Source organism: Cyclopterus lumpus, chromosome 15, assembly GCF_009769545.1.
Source record: "Cyclopterus lumpus isolate fCycLum1 chromosome 15, fCycLum1.pri, whole genome shotgun sequence".
Taxonomy (NCBI): Eukaryota; Metazoa; Chordata; class Actinopteri; order Perciformes; family Cyclopteridae; genus Cyclopterus; species Cyclopterus lumpus.
In genome coordinates, this window is record NC_046980.1 from 17,698,988 (window position 1) to 17,716,090 (window position 17,103).

At 42.9% G+C, this 17,103-nt stretch overlaps 1 protein-coding gene across 1 annotated transcript in view; it reads left to right on the forward strand.

The window, feature by feature from the left end:
* The window catches only part of ablim1a (actin binding LIM protein 1a), a 35,738-nt gene that overhangs the window by 12,766 nt on the left and 5,869 nt on the right, over positions 1–17,103 (forward strand). Inside the window, exons 2-15 of the mRNA XM_034552654.1 lie at positions 4,565–4,702; positions 7,846–8,029; positions 8,361–8,470; positions 9,676–9,802; positions 9,929–10,022; positions 11,836–11,923; positions 12,671–12,735; positions 13,776–13,853; positions 14,000–14,158; positions 14,375–14,419; positions 14,604–14,639; positions 14,788–14,917; positions 16,289–16,393; positions 16,758–16,805. Coding sequence (XP_034408545.1) covers positions 4,565–4,702; positions 7,846–8,029; positions 8,361–8,470; positions 9,676–9,802; positions 9,929–10,022; positions 11,836–11,923; positions 12,671–12,735; positions 13,776–13,853; positions 14,000–14,158; positions 14,375–14,419; positions 14,604–14,639; positions 14,788–14,917; positions 16,289–16,393; positions 16,758–16,805 — 1,407 coding nt within the window. The remainder of the gene's footprint in view (positions 1–4,564; positions 4,703–7,845; positions 8,030–8,360; positions 8,471–9,675; positions 9,803–9,928; positions 10,023–11,835; positions 11,924–12,670; positions 12,736–13,775; positions 13,854–13,999; positions 14,159–14,374; positions 14,420–14,603; positions 14,640–14,787; positions 14,918–16,288; positions 16,394–16,757; positions 16,806–17,103) is intronic.

Here is a 17,103-nt window from a genome sequence, read left to right on the forward strand (position 1 = left end):
GGTGGGATTGGAAACTGAGTAAAAAGTGTGTTGGTGTGCGTGCGTGTGTGTTTTGTTGTCTTTGTACATCTTGGGCCAAAAGTATTGACATGGATGCCAAGAGTGGAGCCATTCTCTTCATCTGTCCCTCTGTCTTTCTTTGTCACACACACACACACACACACACACACACACACACACACACACACACACACACACACACACACACACACTACTTTGGGGTTGTCTGTACTAACTCTTCTGTCTGGGACTCGTACAGTAACAAAGGCTGTGAGCGACTGAATATTTTATTAGAGCTTTTCGTCTCTCTCATCTGTTGTTTAATTTAATTCTCCTTTTCGCAGTGCAATCGCAAACTGCTACTATTCGGCTTTGCTGTTCCTCTGGGTTCACGCGAAAAGGCAACAAAGTCTGAAGCTGTCGCAGCAAATCACGGACTCTCCGTCCATAACCCCTTTTTGTTATTTACCAGTGAGGCTGGGGCACGTGTTCCAGGGAAATCTGTCCTCGGGGGATTCAAGATGTCCTTCTTCACTTCCCTCCAGAGAATCATCTGCAGCCTTTATTATTGCCAACGCAGCTCGGCTCTGCTTAATTGAGGTGTGGGGGGTGGGAGGGATGTCGGGTGGAGAAAGCAGTCCCCTTTCCTCTACGCCTGGCTTTGGGATGATCTGCTGGTGTGTGTGTGTGTGTGTGTGTATGTGCATTCAGGCTCATATCAGTCTCTTTATCCCATGGTGATGAGGCAGGACAGGTCACTCTGTCAGCACAGCCAACACATCCAGCCCAGAATGAGGAATGTGAGCAGCAGAGTTGCTCTGTGCTGAACAAGTCCCATAAATGGTTCAATCGGAGCAAATTCAACATCCCTTTTGATGTTGTCTTCCTTATTTTTTTATGAAACACCGAAGAGTTCCCACAGTCTCCCTCCCTCCCTTTGTGCAGCCACTGCTAAGGCAAAAACTATCCAGTGGAAGAGGCGGGGTTAAGCTGGAGACTATGAGCACACAGTGCTCATAGCTTCTTTTTTTGTAGATCCTCTGTGCACAGGATTCAAACATCTGTCTTGGAGTTTTGTCAACTTGTTATGACGTTAGCAGTGTTAACTTTTCCATGTTGGGCTGCCCCTGCTGACAACAACACGTTATGAAATGGTAAAAACTGTAAGTCGGCAATACAAACAGGCACAAAGAGAGATGGTTGGCATCACAGCAATGTCGAATTGGTACTTTAAAGCTGCTTTAATAAATATTGTTGTATGAACACTGGATAGAAATATTATTTATATTGTGAAAGGTAGTGACAAACCTATAGAGAATTATCACCATGCGCTCTGCCTGTTTGGTGCCTCTTAACGTATTGCTTTGGTTTCAAGGCCGCTCTTATCAGCGTTGTTTTCAGAAATAGCAGGCTGCTGTTTTATGCAAAAAGGCATGAAAAACCTTCTTCGTGCTACCAGATCAGCACCAAGCGGCAGTGAACATAGTGGAGCCAGATATTCCCCTCAGGAGTTGGTGGAGACCAAAGAAGAGCTGAAAGGAGAGGGAATATTGGACCTTCATTAGCCAGGTTGTCTCTCAAAGGGGAGAAATGTGACCAACAGCAATTCCAAAGTTGTCTTATTCACAAATAATAATGAAATCAATTTTTGGATAGCCCAAAATCACAAATTACAAATTTTCTTGTTCTCGGATGAAAAGTGTGCGTGAAACCACTCGTTACATTGGGTATTTTTGCAGTTACCCAGATGGCCTGTTTTTTTCTTTGGAGGTGCAATGTCACACACACTGCTGCGACTCACAGTAGCCTGGTTCACCTAGGGATGACTCATTGTCCTGCTGAATGTAATCACACCAGGGGGAGAGATCCTCCACCCTCTGGTACCCACATTCCTTCCAGCATCTCTCTCGTGCAATTAAACCACCTTTCAAAATCAGACCGCAACTGTAGAGGTGTGATGCAGGGATAATCCAGAGTAATGTCTCACTTTGGTCGACCATCGATTGGTCATGATGCTATTTCTGTGCTTTTGATGGTGTCTTATTTTAGCCTTGCAGACTAATGATTCATTGCAGAGCAGAAAGAGCAAAGATCCTTTTCATGTGTATTCTGAGTGTGTGTGTGTGTGTGTGTGTGTGTGTCTGTGTCTGTGTCTGTGTCTGTGTGTGTGTGTATCTTTATTTGAAAAAGATAGAGATAGAAGAAATCAGAGGAGGGGAGAAAGAGAGGGGGGGGGGGGTGCCTTGCTGTTCCTGAATGTGAAATAATCTGCTGGTTTCAGAACAGCTGATAAGCTGTGTGCAGTGCGGCACTGCAGCAGTATTTACATCCCGTACAGTAGTGCTGGATTAATGTCTGACTGTGTCAGGGAAGCCCAAATGTTCTCCTGAGGAGGGCCACAGGCTGACGTGTAAGAGATCTAAAGATAATATTGGATGCTGCTCGTAGAGATAAAGCAAGATGATAATAGCTTCTCTGTCTTTTATAATTATGATGGCTATCACAAAACCTCATATTAAGAAAGTGATGTCTAAATCTTTACTCAGATTAAGAGCTATGCATGCTGTGCAACCAGTCATTTGAACCCAATACCATTTGTAGTCATGTTGGCGCCACTAGTGCCTTTTAGGAATAACAATTTGTTTGAACTGTCGCAACAACTATTGGATGGAATTCAGTCCAGATACTCCCCTCATCTCCTTATATAATCAATAGGTTTATTATTTGCTGTGACCAAAACTCATGATATTCCTATCCGACTCATTAAGCGCATTAAACTAAGTTTGCTAACATAGTACCGGTAAACAATATATCATAGCGTCTTCTGTAAATCCTAGCAGATCGCCACAATACCAAATAAAAATAAAACACGGGCCACGGAGCTCAACCACTTCCCCGTTGCCCTCCAAACCTTAGCAAGGATGTGCCTGGAGAACATCACCCCACAACTGGATCCCCTCCCATTGGTCAGGGGATCCAAGATTTTAAAGGACCCTATGCTCCCCCCCACCCCCAATCTCCTCTCGTTGAGCCATGTTCAGCCCATTCTATTGTACTGTTCCAGTAGCTTCTTTAACATGTAATCCATTTCTAACCAGGTCCAACTCACACATATAACCAACACCACCAGGATAATTGGTGTCCTCCCACCCAACTTCGCAGAGCTAAATAATAAGGCCATTGCACACATTGCAACCTCAAAAGAACAAGACTTCTGCCCTCCGGGCGCAACGACAGAGCACTGAGGTGCAGAAGGGCTTGCTTTGGGAAAAGCCTTCTCCCAGCAGCCATAGCCGCCTTAAACAATAGGCCTCGCCGAATAAACCTTAGTGTGTGCGGTTGTCTATCCTTGTATATGTTGTTAATGTTGTGTTGTTGTATGTATTATTGTCTGATGTGTACAGTGCTATAAAGAGAAGTTTGCCCTTGAGGACAATAGAGTCTATTGTAGCATGTTAACATTGTTGTGCGCATGTTAGCCCTAAGCGCAGCTGTGTCTAAGTAAAGCTTAGACAGTAAGCTGCTGGCTTGGCTGTGACTTGTGCAAAGTTGTCTTTTCTACGTACATTCTTACATTATTCTTATTCTTGGTCCACTTATTTGCCTACACGGGCAGTGTAGTTGGAAATATAAAGGCCTTCAAACATTTAGCCTGCCCTGTTTTATCTGAACTGAGTGCTTTGCTCTGCTTACCGTCAAACACTTGACATCCACAGGGAAGAATGGAACACTTAACCAGCCCAAAAAGCAAGGGACAGGAGATAATACAAGACTGTCTGACACTAAAACTTCTAAACATGGCAATAAGAAGCCATATACAGTGTATATATAGTGCATTATAGCATGCATTGGGATGGTCCACGATATTTTCCTTTGAGGATGAAGTTACAGTAAACTGATTTTATCAATACCCTTTTAGTGTGCCATTTACCAAGCCCTGCTCCACTTAGCATTTTGCCTCTCCATCCTCCACTGATCAAGAGAGACTATATTTAGGTTGTTGCTCTCTAGAGAGCCTATCTGGGCCGTGAACCCCTGTGCTGTTCTGCTCAATGTTGTTCTTTCTTTAACCTGACAGGCTCTCAGCAGTTGGTCTTTATCTCTGGAGTCGATGTTGCACATTCAGATTCACAGTGTGTCCTCAGATGAAGACAACTTTTTTTTTAAAAAGAAAAGAAATTGCATGGAGCGACCACTTCAATTCAATTCAGTTTTCAATTCAGTTTATTTTGTATAGCCCAATATCACAAATTACAAATTTGCCTCAGAGGGCTTTACAATCTGTACACATACGACATCCCTGTCCCAGGACCTCACATCGGATCAGGAAAAACTCCCCAAAAATAAGCTTTCACAGGGAAAAAAGGGAAGAAACCTTCAGGAGAGCAACAGAGGAGGATCCCTCTCCCCGGATGGACATATGCAATAGATGTCATGTGTACAGAATGAACGGAATTTACAAAGTTATATAAACACATTACATGAATATGACAATGTATCAATCTTATATGACCATCAATGTTACAGCCCAATAGTAATGTTAATGTCTCCTCTCTCTCTCTAGTGGCTCATGCGCAGGACACACACCACCACTCCACAGAGAAGCCCCTGATTCAGTGCTACAAGTGTAGCGAGCCATGTAAGGGAGAGGTGCTGCGGGTGCAGAACAAGCACTTCCACCTCAAGTGCTTCACCTGCAAAGGTACTGTCATTTTATGTAATTAAATACAGTTGAATGGGTTTCACTGGTATTTACTGCTTGTGATTTGCCTCTGCTTTACTCCATGCGAGAGAACCCTAAGATTATGATCCAAAAGGCCGGACTTCGGTAAATACGTTGTGCGTTTACAATTTAAAAACGAGTCCACAGACTGCTTATTTCTTTCTCAATTGGAGAAGATAAATGTGGGAGTTGTGTGAACATTGGCAGCTAAGGTGTAAAGTGTTTTAATTCATCGCTAATTTCATACTGTAACAATAGTAGGACATTTGCTTCCTTTCGCTCAGTACATGCAGCTTAATGCTGACTTTCTTTTCTTACCCTATGATGTAGAATGACAGTTCACAGGTGTAGAGGAGTCAAAAGTATTGTAACCCTTGAGGTAAAAAGACAGCTGAACAAATGATTATTTTTCCACGACTGTCCCAAAAGCATCCCGATCATATGAAGGTAGATAGGAGCTGTCCCTAAAAGCCACAGAGTCCTTTTCCATCCTCCTCTAACGGCCGGTGGCATGACTCATCTTCTCTTCTCAGACCTGCATACTACTTATTGTACCATTCAGACTGCTCTGACATGTGACAGTGCAAGTCCTCCTGCATTTATCCTTATTACTGATGGATATCTGGCATTCCGGCATGATTACGATGTAGCAGCCCAAGTCCGACCCAGCAGTCTGACTCTTGCAGGCTAAACCTGCCTCGCCGAAGCCCTTGTAGTTAATCTGTAACTGGAGCACTGTTATAGAATTTGCTTAGTTCACCAAGGGCCCAGAATAACACAAGCAATCACTGAGATTAGCACCTAATTCTGTCCTCTACACGTGGAGATACATGCCTTCAGAGAGTCACTGGTTGTAAAAGTGTTTGTGCACACAAGAAAGTGTTTGCCAAAGAAGACACAAGGACTGCATTATTATTATTATTATTAGCCAACAGACACACTGTCTTAGTTCTTGCTCTAAATGTATATGTGCTGTTTTAAGTCTCCAACTTGTAGGACTAGTAATACAATCATTGTTAGGCAAGTTTATTGACATGTATACTATCCCCTTGGCATACAAATCCCAGACAGCATGTGTTTATCTAATTTCCTGAAATGCACAAAATTAAAACCCTTTAATTTCCCTGAATTCACTTTCATTTCAATTTCATAAGTTGACCCTCTTGAGTTTCCCAAAAGGCATAATGGTATGCATCTGTTGGAAAGCTGAGGTGGTTGGACATCACAGTCAAAGGCCATCAAATCTCTGTTGTGGGTTTTCTCTTGACTGATAGCTTACAAGCTAATCTCATCACCCGTGAGCCCTAATGCAATTAAATCTGATTCTCTGCCCCACTCGTTCCTATTCATCTCCAGGATTTAACATGGCTCATTGCATAAGAATGATTGGGTGCAGTCATCTCAAACATCCAAATATTTTCCCTCTCAGCTGTGACATTTCCAAAGGGCTATTAAATTCCCAGGCTCACTCTGGGGTGCTGGAATGGTGGGTTTCACAGTTCATGTGACTATTATGCGGTGGAAATAATGTAAATACAGACACGCCGTAAGTCTGAATCGTAATCAAAAGACATGTGGAGTAAGTGAGTCTTGATAAATGGGGGAATTATGTGACATTGAAATTAAATGTTTTTTTAAAGCCATGATTTCTTCAATTAGCCAGGACACCGTAAAATGGACCCCCAAATCAGCCACAAAAAGTATGGGACAACATGGATGTCATAGATTTTTAAATGTGGCTCTGTCTGCTTGTCTGTATCAGTCCATCACGTTTGTCCGGACTGAAAAAACTAGAAGATGGATTGCCATGAAATTTGGTTCAGACATTTGTGTCCTCCTTAAGATCAACTACAATAATGTTGGTTGTCCTGTAACTTTTTAGCATCGTTAACTCCAAAATGGAATTTGTCAAATAGAGCAAAATACGCAAAACTAATCATCAGCCTCAGCTGTACTACGCGTTTTAGTGCCAATTATCAAACGTTCATGCATGCTGACACACTTAACCAAGGTTAGCTTCACCAGTTTTTCAGAAATGTTGAAGTGCCAAATGTCAAATGACCTCTTTCATAGCAATTGGCAGTTGCGCTTGGTTATTTACAGTTGTTTTCATAAGGATGGCAGTCTTCTTGTATAGTGCTCTCATATATATATATATATATATATATATATATATATAATAACAATGTGCTGATTTATAGAAATATGCACGTTGCCTATATGGATGGAATACAATGATAGATCTGTTGGAGATTCACATTTGAATATGATGTCATAATTAAACTTAATGTTAACCTATAGCACACCAATTAACAAGAAAATGAAGAAAAGGCTTGATTTATTGTACACTTTTGATATAAACATATCACAAAAGTGTTTAAAGCTTGGTCATGATGGACCAACCAAAAAGTGAAAAGCAATGAATGTCTCTGCTTGAAATCACGGAGATGAAAGCTGTTATAGAATCACTCATTCAAAGGGTTGATTTCTATATAACTCCAATATAGTAAATCTTTCATTTGGTCAGTCGTAAAACCTGACAACAGCTACATTAAAATATCTTCAAACTCTCAATTGTTCCCCAATTACTATTTCTGTCTCATCCTGTCTTTCATGTTTGTGTAGAGGACAAGGTTATATTTGAATTGAAGAAAGCTTGTTGGAAAATGGCAGTGTATTATGGAGTATTCAGAGCCAGTTATCTTCAGAAACAGATCAAGGCCATTTCCTTGGCTAGACAATTATAGGATTGTTGTGGCATTGAACACTCTACCTCCACACCGACAATGAAAATACCTTGATGTGATAGTGCTGAATTATTGACCTGAGTGCAGAGTTCCCTCAAAGGGACAAGGTCCAGGATTCTCTTCTTTTTTTTAATTACGAATGTGAAAGCTAACGAAAGGCTATTGCGTTACGCTTCACATTGTAACGCACACAGCTGTTAAAAAGAATTCATCAGCATCCATTTCATGAATTCAGCGAGCCACTCAGGATTACACGGACTAGCAACGCTTAACAAAGCCTCTGATACGTAGGAGGAGATGGGTGGCTTGATGGTGACATGGGCAGAGCACTAAATGACCTGACTCGCAGAGTGACGATGTGTGTGTCCCGTACAGTGTGCGGCTGTGACCTCGCCCAGGGGGGCTTCTTCATGAAGAATGGAGAGTATCTGTGCACACTGGACTACCAACGCATGCACGGCACTCGCTGCAATGGCTGTGGGGACTTTGTGGAGGGGGAAGTGGTCACCGCACTGGGCAAGACCTATCACCCTGCCTGCTTCGTCTGCACCATCTGCAAGTAAGGCACACAGACTCATACCTAGATCTCAATGTGGTGCATTTGAGTGCAGCTTTCCAGAGCAGTAATCACGTGAAGTGAAACCATCATATGGCAGGGATTCCAGTAGTTGATTGATGTAGAGTACCATGCAGTGTGTCACGTCTGAGTCATCTGACTAAACGTCCACCTCGGGGACACTTGACACACATCCACATCATCGAGTCCTGTCATCTTGAGCCCCATCAGGCAGCCCGCAAAACCCACAGCTAGTAAACAACACTTACACTTACCTCGGGGGCCACAGCTCACGTCTTGTCGACCGATCGTTCATGTCGCCTCTCTCTTCCAGACGACCGTTCCCCGCCGGGGACAGGGTGACCTTCAACGGGAAGGACTGCCTGTGTCAGTACTGTGTCGAGCCAATGTCTCCAGGACCAAAGGACATCCCGGGCTCCAGCAGTAAGTCGCCATTGTCTAATAGACACATACACACATGTGTGATGCACAGGAAGGCAATTTCAGGTATGATTCATGCAGGACATTTCCTGTAGCCGGTGACTAGTCATTTTAGCTGTGATATGTGTGCTATCAAGAATCATTTTCAGGTTTATATAAATCCAGCTTTCCCACACATTATTAGGATGAATCTAATTGAACAAAGAAACTGCCATATTTATGGCATCTTAAATGTTAACCCCCTTTACAAGCAGCGGCCTGTTGATTGGTAAACCAACTTGTGCTGTACAACTTTACCTTCAATACTATCCTGAAGTTTCCAGACTGAAAATGTCAGGCTGAATTTGGGGGGAATAAAAGAGGGAACATGTTAAGGGGTGAAGTGTGTCAAACAGTTGGTACTACTCACGTTCCACACTGCAGTAAAGAAAATACATGAACTACAACCCACTTCTGCCTGAAGCCTGAATGATGTAGGGGTATCATTCATTCTCTCATCTTCTCTGTAAACGCAGCCTTGTGTTGGACCAGCCATGTTTATGAATAACACCAAGACAGGCCTTGCTGAATAAAGCATGGCAATGCATTTCCTTTCCTCTGGAACAGGGAATGTGTAGCCCTCAAACCCCTCCTCTTCCAACTCCTCTCATTCTCCTTCCTTCTCTCCCCCCCCAGTGGTCTCTCAGTTGGTGTTTGAAGAGCTTTTAGACAAGGTCACCTATAAATAAGGCATGCCGATTCTCCTCACGTCATTATCGCAGCCTCACTATGCCTTACGTAGTTATCGTCCCCTGTGTTTGCAGTAGGCTCTGTGTTGCTTTCATTCTCTATTCATTAAAGAAGAGATGACTGGAAGATCGTTTTAGAAACCAACCTCTTGGCCTTAAGCCTCAGCATCCCACTTGGATATGGATGGAGCTTTTAGAGCTATGGTAAGAGCGATGTGGATGACAGAAAGAGGCAGCTGTCAGAACGCTGCTGGTTACACTCTATCACCATCTAGTGGCTTGGGTCACAATTGACAAGAGGTCTCATTTCCTTGCATGCAATAATTTCTCCTCCAGTTGTGAGCCCATGAAAGGCTGTGTTTTAAATGCAACACAACTCAAGCATTCATTCTCTCTACAGGCATTTTCTTGCACTTATATTTTCTTGTAGTTTTTGTTACAACAACGCTTAATTGAATGCCACTTTTGCTTTTTTTTCAGATTGTGCAGGATGTGGTCGAGACATTAAGAACGGACAAGCTCTTCTAGCATTGGACAAACAGTGGCATCTGGGATGCTTTAAGTGTAAGGCCTGCACCAAAGTGCTGACTGGAGAGTACATCAGCAAGTAAGCATCTCATATCCACTGTAATTACAGGCTGCTTGGTCAAATTCAGGCTTGCAGGAGGTTCACACAAGATTTGATATTTCACTGTCAAGTCCCTGCAGCTTAGATTTGTCTGTCTCCACTCAGGGACGGCGCCCCCTACTGTGAGAAAGACTACCAGATCCATTTTGGAGTTCAGTGTGAGGCATGTCATCAGTTCATCACAGGGAAGGTGCTTGAGGTAAGAGTCTCTCTCTCTCTCACTCTCACTCTCACTCTCACTCTCACTCTCACTCTCACACACACACACACACACACATCCCATTCTTCCTGCTTCAACATCCCTCTCGGTATTACAGGCAGGTGTCTCTATGTGCAGCCAGATGCGGAATTTAAAATATACTTTTGTAAACAGATTCAGTATTGCACCTGGATTTCGTAAGAATCCTGCCTAAGGTACGTTTGAAAGAGTGAACAAATACTTTCACTTGAATTTGAGTACTTTTAACAAAGGTACAACAATTATAGCAGATGCATTTGGGAAGTATACCTACAATTTTAAATTTAAGTTTGCGTTATGTGGATTTAAAGAGAGTTGGTTGTAATGTCTAAGTTCTGCTTATCATTAAGACAGAGGATGAAGCCTTGGAATGGAATTGTGAAATGTAGTTTGATAATCTCTGGGGTAATCTCTTCGTCGCAGAGCCAAAGAGACTCTGGACATGACGGTGTTCAACTAAAAGATTAATTCTTTGCAGATTTATATGTCTTTCCAGCTCTGCCTGAATACACATCCTTGCACACGGTCATACAAGCTTGCTTTGCCACAAATTATATAAATATTACATAAAACACCTAATGTGATCTAACATTAGGAAGCGATCAGTATTCAGTAATACTGTACGTCATGCAGCTGTTATGAAACTCTTGTTTGAACGTTCGTAACCGTGTCCGAGTCGAGTTCATGGAAAATGTTACCAACGCTCTTTGTGATCTCTGGTCTCTTGAACAAGTGCTAGCTTGGCTGTTCTGCAGTCAGCGATCCACTCGGACACTGAGTTACGTGTCATTTAATGCTATGGAAATGTCACTGCTTGCCAGCCAGCCATCCAGCACTGAGGTAGGTCTTTATGACAATATGAAAAGGTCTCACCCATGAGCTGCTGCCAATAAATCCGTGGGGCCGTCTCTCTCATCGTCCCATCACTGACCCAAGACCTGGGTGTGCAAAGGGAATGGCTTATTATTGCAGGGGCAATTAATGCAGCTATTACAATTTGAGAGAAATATGGAGAGTATGTAATGGCATACTACACATATATCATAAGTACCTTTATTATCAGAGAGAGAGAGAGAGAGAGAGAATTGGGTGGGGGGTGCTGGGAAGTGCTTGCTATAGCTGCTCTGTAAAATGTGACAATGCAAATATTAAGTCAATGGCCCCAATATCTCTAGACCTCGACGAGTGGCCCCTTGCCAGCTGAAAAGTTACTGAGGGTTGTTATACAGCAGGCACAATTTATTTTGGGTATTTTATCACCCTCGGTCAAAGTCACATCGGCTTTTTAGTGGTGCTCTCTGCTTGCAAAGTGCCTCGTCAATGTAGATGGAAATTCAGGCGCTCTAGCCGTCAGATAATTTGATTGGATCGCATTATGCAGGTTATCACAAAGAGGAACGCTCAGGGAGAGAAGGCAGGTTGACTGTGTCAAACAGGCAGGTGTCATGGTGGTCATATTCCATAATAACTGAACAATCTTTCTATGTTTAACCCTGCAGACCAGTCTCAGGGAAACATATTCACCAACAGCTGCCCAATGTGCAATTTTATCAGCAGTCATTCTCAAAGGAAGAGAGAGCAGTTTTACTGGATCCGATGAAACTATCCCTTGCACTAACAGGGCTTGGATGTTAGAGGAGGGAGATGCAGCTGGGAGCAGGTAGAGCTCTGGGTCTATTTCCTGGAGGTCACCGCTCCTCGCTTCACTGCTGACTTCGTTGAGTTTTATTTTCCTGTGATGGCAAGTCTGCTCTGCGCGCTCTGTGTTATCCAGGCAGGAGACAAGCACTACCACCCAAGCTGTGCGAGATGCAGCAGGTGCAATCAGATGTTCACAGAAGGAGAAGAGATGTATCTGCAAGGTGAGCGAACACATCACATAACAACTTTGTTACTCCTCTCTGTAGTTTGAGTATGGCTCAGGGGTATGAAACCCGTCGGCGTGGGGATGAAATGGCATACTTTTTATTTTCTTATTATCATTTACTGTGTGATTTGTCTGATATGTGCCGTGCTGCTGACACACTGAGTGCTGAGAGTTCATTTCTATTCTGTACTGGAAACAAATTCACAGAAGTGAAGTGAAGTTTGTGGTGGTCTGGTCACCATGAGCTGACTATTCTAAACTCCTTCTTTAAATCTCTGAAACTACAAAAGAGATTCACACACTTCATTCAAAAGACATATTTGGAGAATGCTGTGTCTTCAAGATTTCCCATAGGTGTTTAGTTGGGTTAAGATCTGCTTTTTGTTTTGAATTCAAACCATTTAATGACTCAACAGTGTTGTGTAGAAGCATTTGCATTTGTGTCTCCACTCGTTTATGGAGGTTTTTCCTTTCGCTCCCAGTCCACACTACAACTGCAACATAGTCCTTGCACATGTAGCTCTGTGAGCAACATGTTGTATTTTCAATACAGCTAATGGTGACAGTGTAAGACTTTAAATAGACTTTTGCACAGTCAATAACCCATTTGTCACCCATCTATACAGCATACGTGTCACCTTTCAAACACACTTTTGGATAACATTTAGTCATATTTGCATAATGCATTGCGATAATGTGAATATATTGTATTTCCATACGTAAATGTATTTTCTCTCCTTAGGATCAACAGTGTGGCATCCCGGCTGCAAGAACACCACCAGAACAGAGGAGAGACACAGGGAGAGGGTAGGAATTTGGCCGTCACCGATTCCATCGTCCATGACTTTGTCTTGACTGAAAACACCTTTCTCTTTTCCTGGAAAAGAAAGGAATTCCAAATATGTAACGAGGGATTCTGCATGGGCTGTTCCCGCTCCCTCGATGAACTGTTAAACCCTAACCTACCGTGGTTGACATTATTTGCCTATGTATATGTGTGTGTGTGTGTGTGTGTGTGTGTCTGCCTTTGCATGCATGTATAAGTGTTTGGCATATACACTTGTTCGCCTTGATGTATGTGTGAACTGTGAGTCGGGCTAAAGAGGCACAACCGCCTGTGTGATGTCCTGTGAACCCCCCTCTCCCTTCCTCCACAGCTATTGCCTCCGTCCCTCTTATTCCTCCAAAAAACAGAAAGGCAGGTACTGTATTCGCTATTGGCTATGAGATGGCATCATCCTGTGTTCCACCATGCACATAGGACACGATGCACTGTTTGCTGCCATCTGCTGGAGACAGCCTGCAGTGCGTCCTCTGTGTGTCATGGAGCATTCACTCTTGTCCTTTTCACACTTTAGTCAGCGCTCCTATGAAATTGCATGAGTCAAAGATATGCGCACATTTGGAGGAGCAGACACAATAGGCACAATCACAGATGACTAATTTGTCTGTTCAAATCTCCCATTTACACATTGGGAGAAAAGCTAATTTAGCTCATCTCAGACCTGCCATCCAAACTTTCCATTTTCTCATAAACCAGCATGAGGTTCTTAAGAAGATAGAATCACAGAGTGAAGCGCTCATTCACTTTGCACATTTGCAAATGAATGGCCCAATCATGAAATAACATGTTAGTATTTCAAAGTACCTCATGTTATTAATGGAACGTAAATACAGGGTTTGTCAATCCCCTCTCATCGCTCATACAGTATAAAAGCCAAACAGTGTTTTGAGTCATTTCCACGGTGATGTGCAGATTGCAGAGGGCTGTGGATCATGGGAGACTGCCTGACAGACGTTGTTGGCACTAACAGCCAATTGTGTGTGTGTTATTTTTCTTCTTGCAGCCTACAAGGTCGTCGTCCGAGAGTATTTGTTCCAGACCTGGTTCAAGCATACCTGGCTCACCGGGTCACACGATCTATGTGAGAAATTTCACAAATACCCTTTTTTATAAAGGCTTCTTTTGACAGTTGAACCTTGCTCAGTGATAGAATGTTCCACCTTAGTAAACCCCCTTTACCCATGTGTGTTTGTGCGTATGCATCTTTGTCTTTATTTGTCTCCCTAGGCAAAAGTAGACAATGAGATCCTTGATTACCGAGACCTAGCTGCCATTCCAAAAGTCAAAGCCATTTATGACATTGAGCGTCCTGATCTTATTACCTATGAGCCTTTGTACACCACTTCCCTGGATGAGAGAGAGGAGAGAGGAGAGAGTGTGGCCGAGGTAAACACACGGAACGCATGTATCTCTTTTTGCATGCATGTCATCTTTATGCACATACAGCACTGTGCATTCAGATCAAATGATCCTCTGTTTTGCTATTGGCTAAGTTTTCCTATAGTAAGACTTTTTCTCATAAAAAACAACTAAAGAAAGAAACACAAACAATGGTGTGTTTAAAGCCTTTATGCAGTACGGAACTTCTTGTGTCCCTCACAGCTCCACACTGCCAGGAGGGAGCGTTCTCCCTTGCCTGATGACAAAGTAAGATACGTCACCATGTGCTGATGATGATAAATTATCCTAAATTGACAATGATATATATATGTCTGGCTTTCTGGGCTATTGCCTGCTTGGAGCATGCTAACATTGTCGAGTTAAACTGTTTTGTTCACAAAAGACGCTTTTAACAACTTAGTTATAATTGTGACTTGTTTGATTCTTCTAGTGCTCGAGAAACATGTCGCCAACCCCATCTGGTGAGGTGAGCATATCATGTTGTCTTATTTACATCTGTATGCAATGTTTAGTAAATGCAGTATATAATGTCTCATTATTCCCTTCAATTTGTGTGATAATGTGTGTGTGTGTGTGTGTGTGTGTGTGTGTGTGTGTGTGTGTGTGTGTGTCAGGGCTCTTACGACAGGAGGGAACGCATCCTCCAAAGGTCCACTAGTCAGGGCTCCTTAGGATCACCAGTTTATAATCGCCATGGTTACACCCCCACCTTGTCGAGGTCACCACAGCATTTCCACAGACCAGGTGAGCGTGTGTATGTTGTCCCATAGTTTTTGATAACATCTAAAAAAAAAAAATTCATAAGGTGGATTGGTGAGATCTTTACTGGTCAGGTAGATGACAGTTAAACACCGTGGATGAGTTCACTGACCCTCCACCTTAAAATTCTCCCTCCTTCTGAGTGCAAACTTCGCCAAAATTGACTTATGATTGTTGGGCAATCCATCCTTTTTGCAGAATAACAACCGTAAAATCGATTTTGCGCCTTTAACAACCCAGTTTCTCCAGAGTTTTCTATTGTTTTACATTAAAACGTTTGATTTTAAAGTGTAACACTCTTCCTCGTTTCTGACTGTTCATCTTAAATACTCCTTACCTCTCACTTTGGGTGTCTTTTATTTCCTTTTTTATGACATTTGATTCCTGTATATCCTCCTTTTCATTTGTCCCTCACCTTCTCACCTTCTATCTCCTCCCGACACTGACCAACCTCTGCTGCCTGGTCCTGGGGTTTTGTCCCCTGTCCCACACCCTCCCTCCCTGCAGAGGCTCTGACAGGCATGCAGAAGCTCTGCTCCTCCTTGTGCAGTAACAGTGTGGGCTCCAGAAATAGTGACTCCCGCCCCACCTCCCCTTTCAGACACCACTTCCTCCCCCATAGTCAAGGTAAGGGCCCCACTCAACTCAACTCCGCTGCCCCCTCACCCTCCTGAAGGCAACACATCATCTCCATCGTCACCTGAAAAGCCACCTCCCCGTCAGTGCCACCATCTGACATTCTGTATCCAGCGCCATTTCTCATTAGACTATATATGCCATCCTGAATGGTCAAACCCATGCAGCCAAGGCACTGGTTCTTCACTAACTAGCATGCACCTCTTCACCTTTGCCTGTCACATCATCTTCCAAAGTAGCTGACAGGCTCTTTGTGTTTGTGTTTTGGAGCTTTGCATGCACTTGAGATATACTAGTAACTTAAGACAAATCCAATATCCACATGACAGTTCCCTGAATGTTGGATGATGGATGACTTTATTTGCCTAGTCTCCAGACTCCAGTAAACTGTAAGTCTGAAATAAAAACAAAGGGGTTTCCGTTGCATGCCGGGGTTTATCAACTTTTTAACCGTAAGCTCTTATTGAATCGTACATTCATATTATTCAACAGACTAACAGACATTATAGTTCATAACCCATTGCACATTTCCCATTCTTGCTTTTTAAAACTCTGCTTGTTTTCTTCGCGTTTGTATCTTTATCACGCACATAGCATACTGTCTCCCATTCGCTCAAAGTAACTTTAGCTGGTCCCGTTGGTCCCTGTGTGTTGCACCGTTCAGACTGTTCCCCGTTAGTATCCCTGCTTATGTTCTGTTCTTGGTTCTTCTCACTGGAGGCACTGACCCGCTGAGTGGCCGGAGCTCCCCCCTCCCGCTCAGGCCCGACAGCCGGCCGGTCACCCCGCCTCTATCTCAGACCCCTAAACATTTCCACCTCCCAGGTAGGAGCTGGAGCGCACCCTGTCACTGCTCGTCCCTACTTACTATCTATCACTTTATCACTTTATCTATCTATCTATCTATCTATCTATCTATCTATATATCTATCTATATATCTATCCATCTATCTATCTATCTTTCTATCTATCTATATATCTATCTATCACTCTATCTATCTATCTATCATTATACTCAATTTAGGATCAGCTTTTGGTTTCCCCCCTCTTCTTTCATTTCCAGGAGAAACGGCGAAATTCAATTTAATCCCGATGTGTAAAAGCTTTACAATAGATTCAAGCTTTTTTAATAATAGAGGCACTGTATAATCTCTAAATGTCATTTCTGTCTGTATTTGAATGTTTTCAGATCAGGGGAGCAACATCTACAGAAAACCACCCATCTACAAACAACACGGTACCTCTCCTCCTCTAATAGAGCCTTTTTTTACTGTTAAAAGAGAAAGGGGAAAAAAGCCTGTCTGAGTACAAATTCAGGGTAATACTCAAGGTAGTGACGTTACTGAGCCGAGCTCTTTCGTGGAGGAGCTTTCGTTAATCAACTGAAACTGTATTCATCTAACCATCAGTGTATGAGCACTGTTTGAAGTCTGTCTCCAATCCTCTTCAGTCTGATCTGATTTTAAACACTACACTTTCTCTGAACAAGTCAGGGGAGCAACGTTATAGTTTTCTTAAAGCGAGACTATGTAACG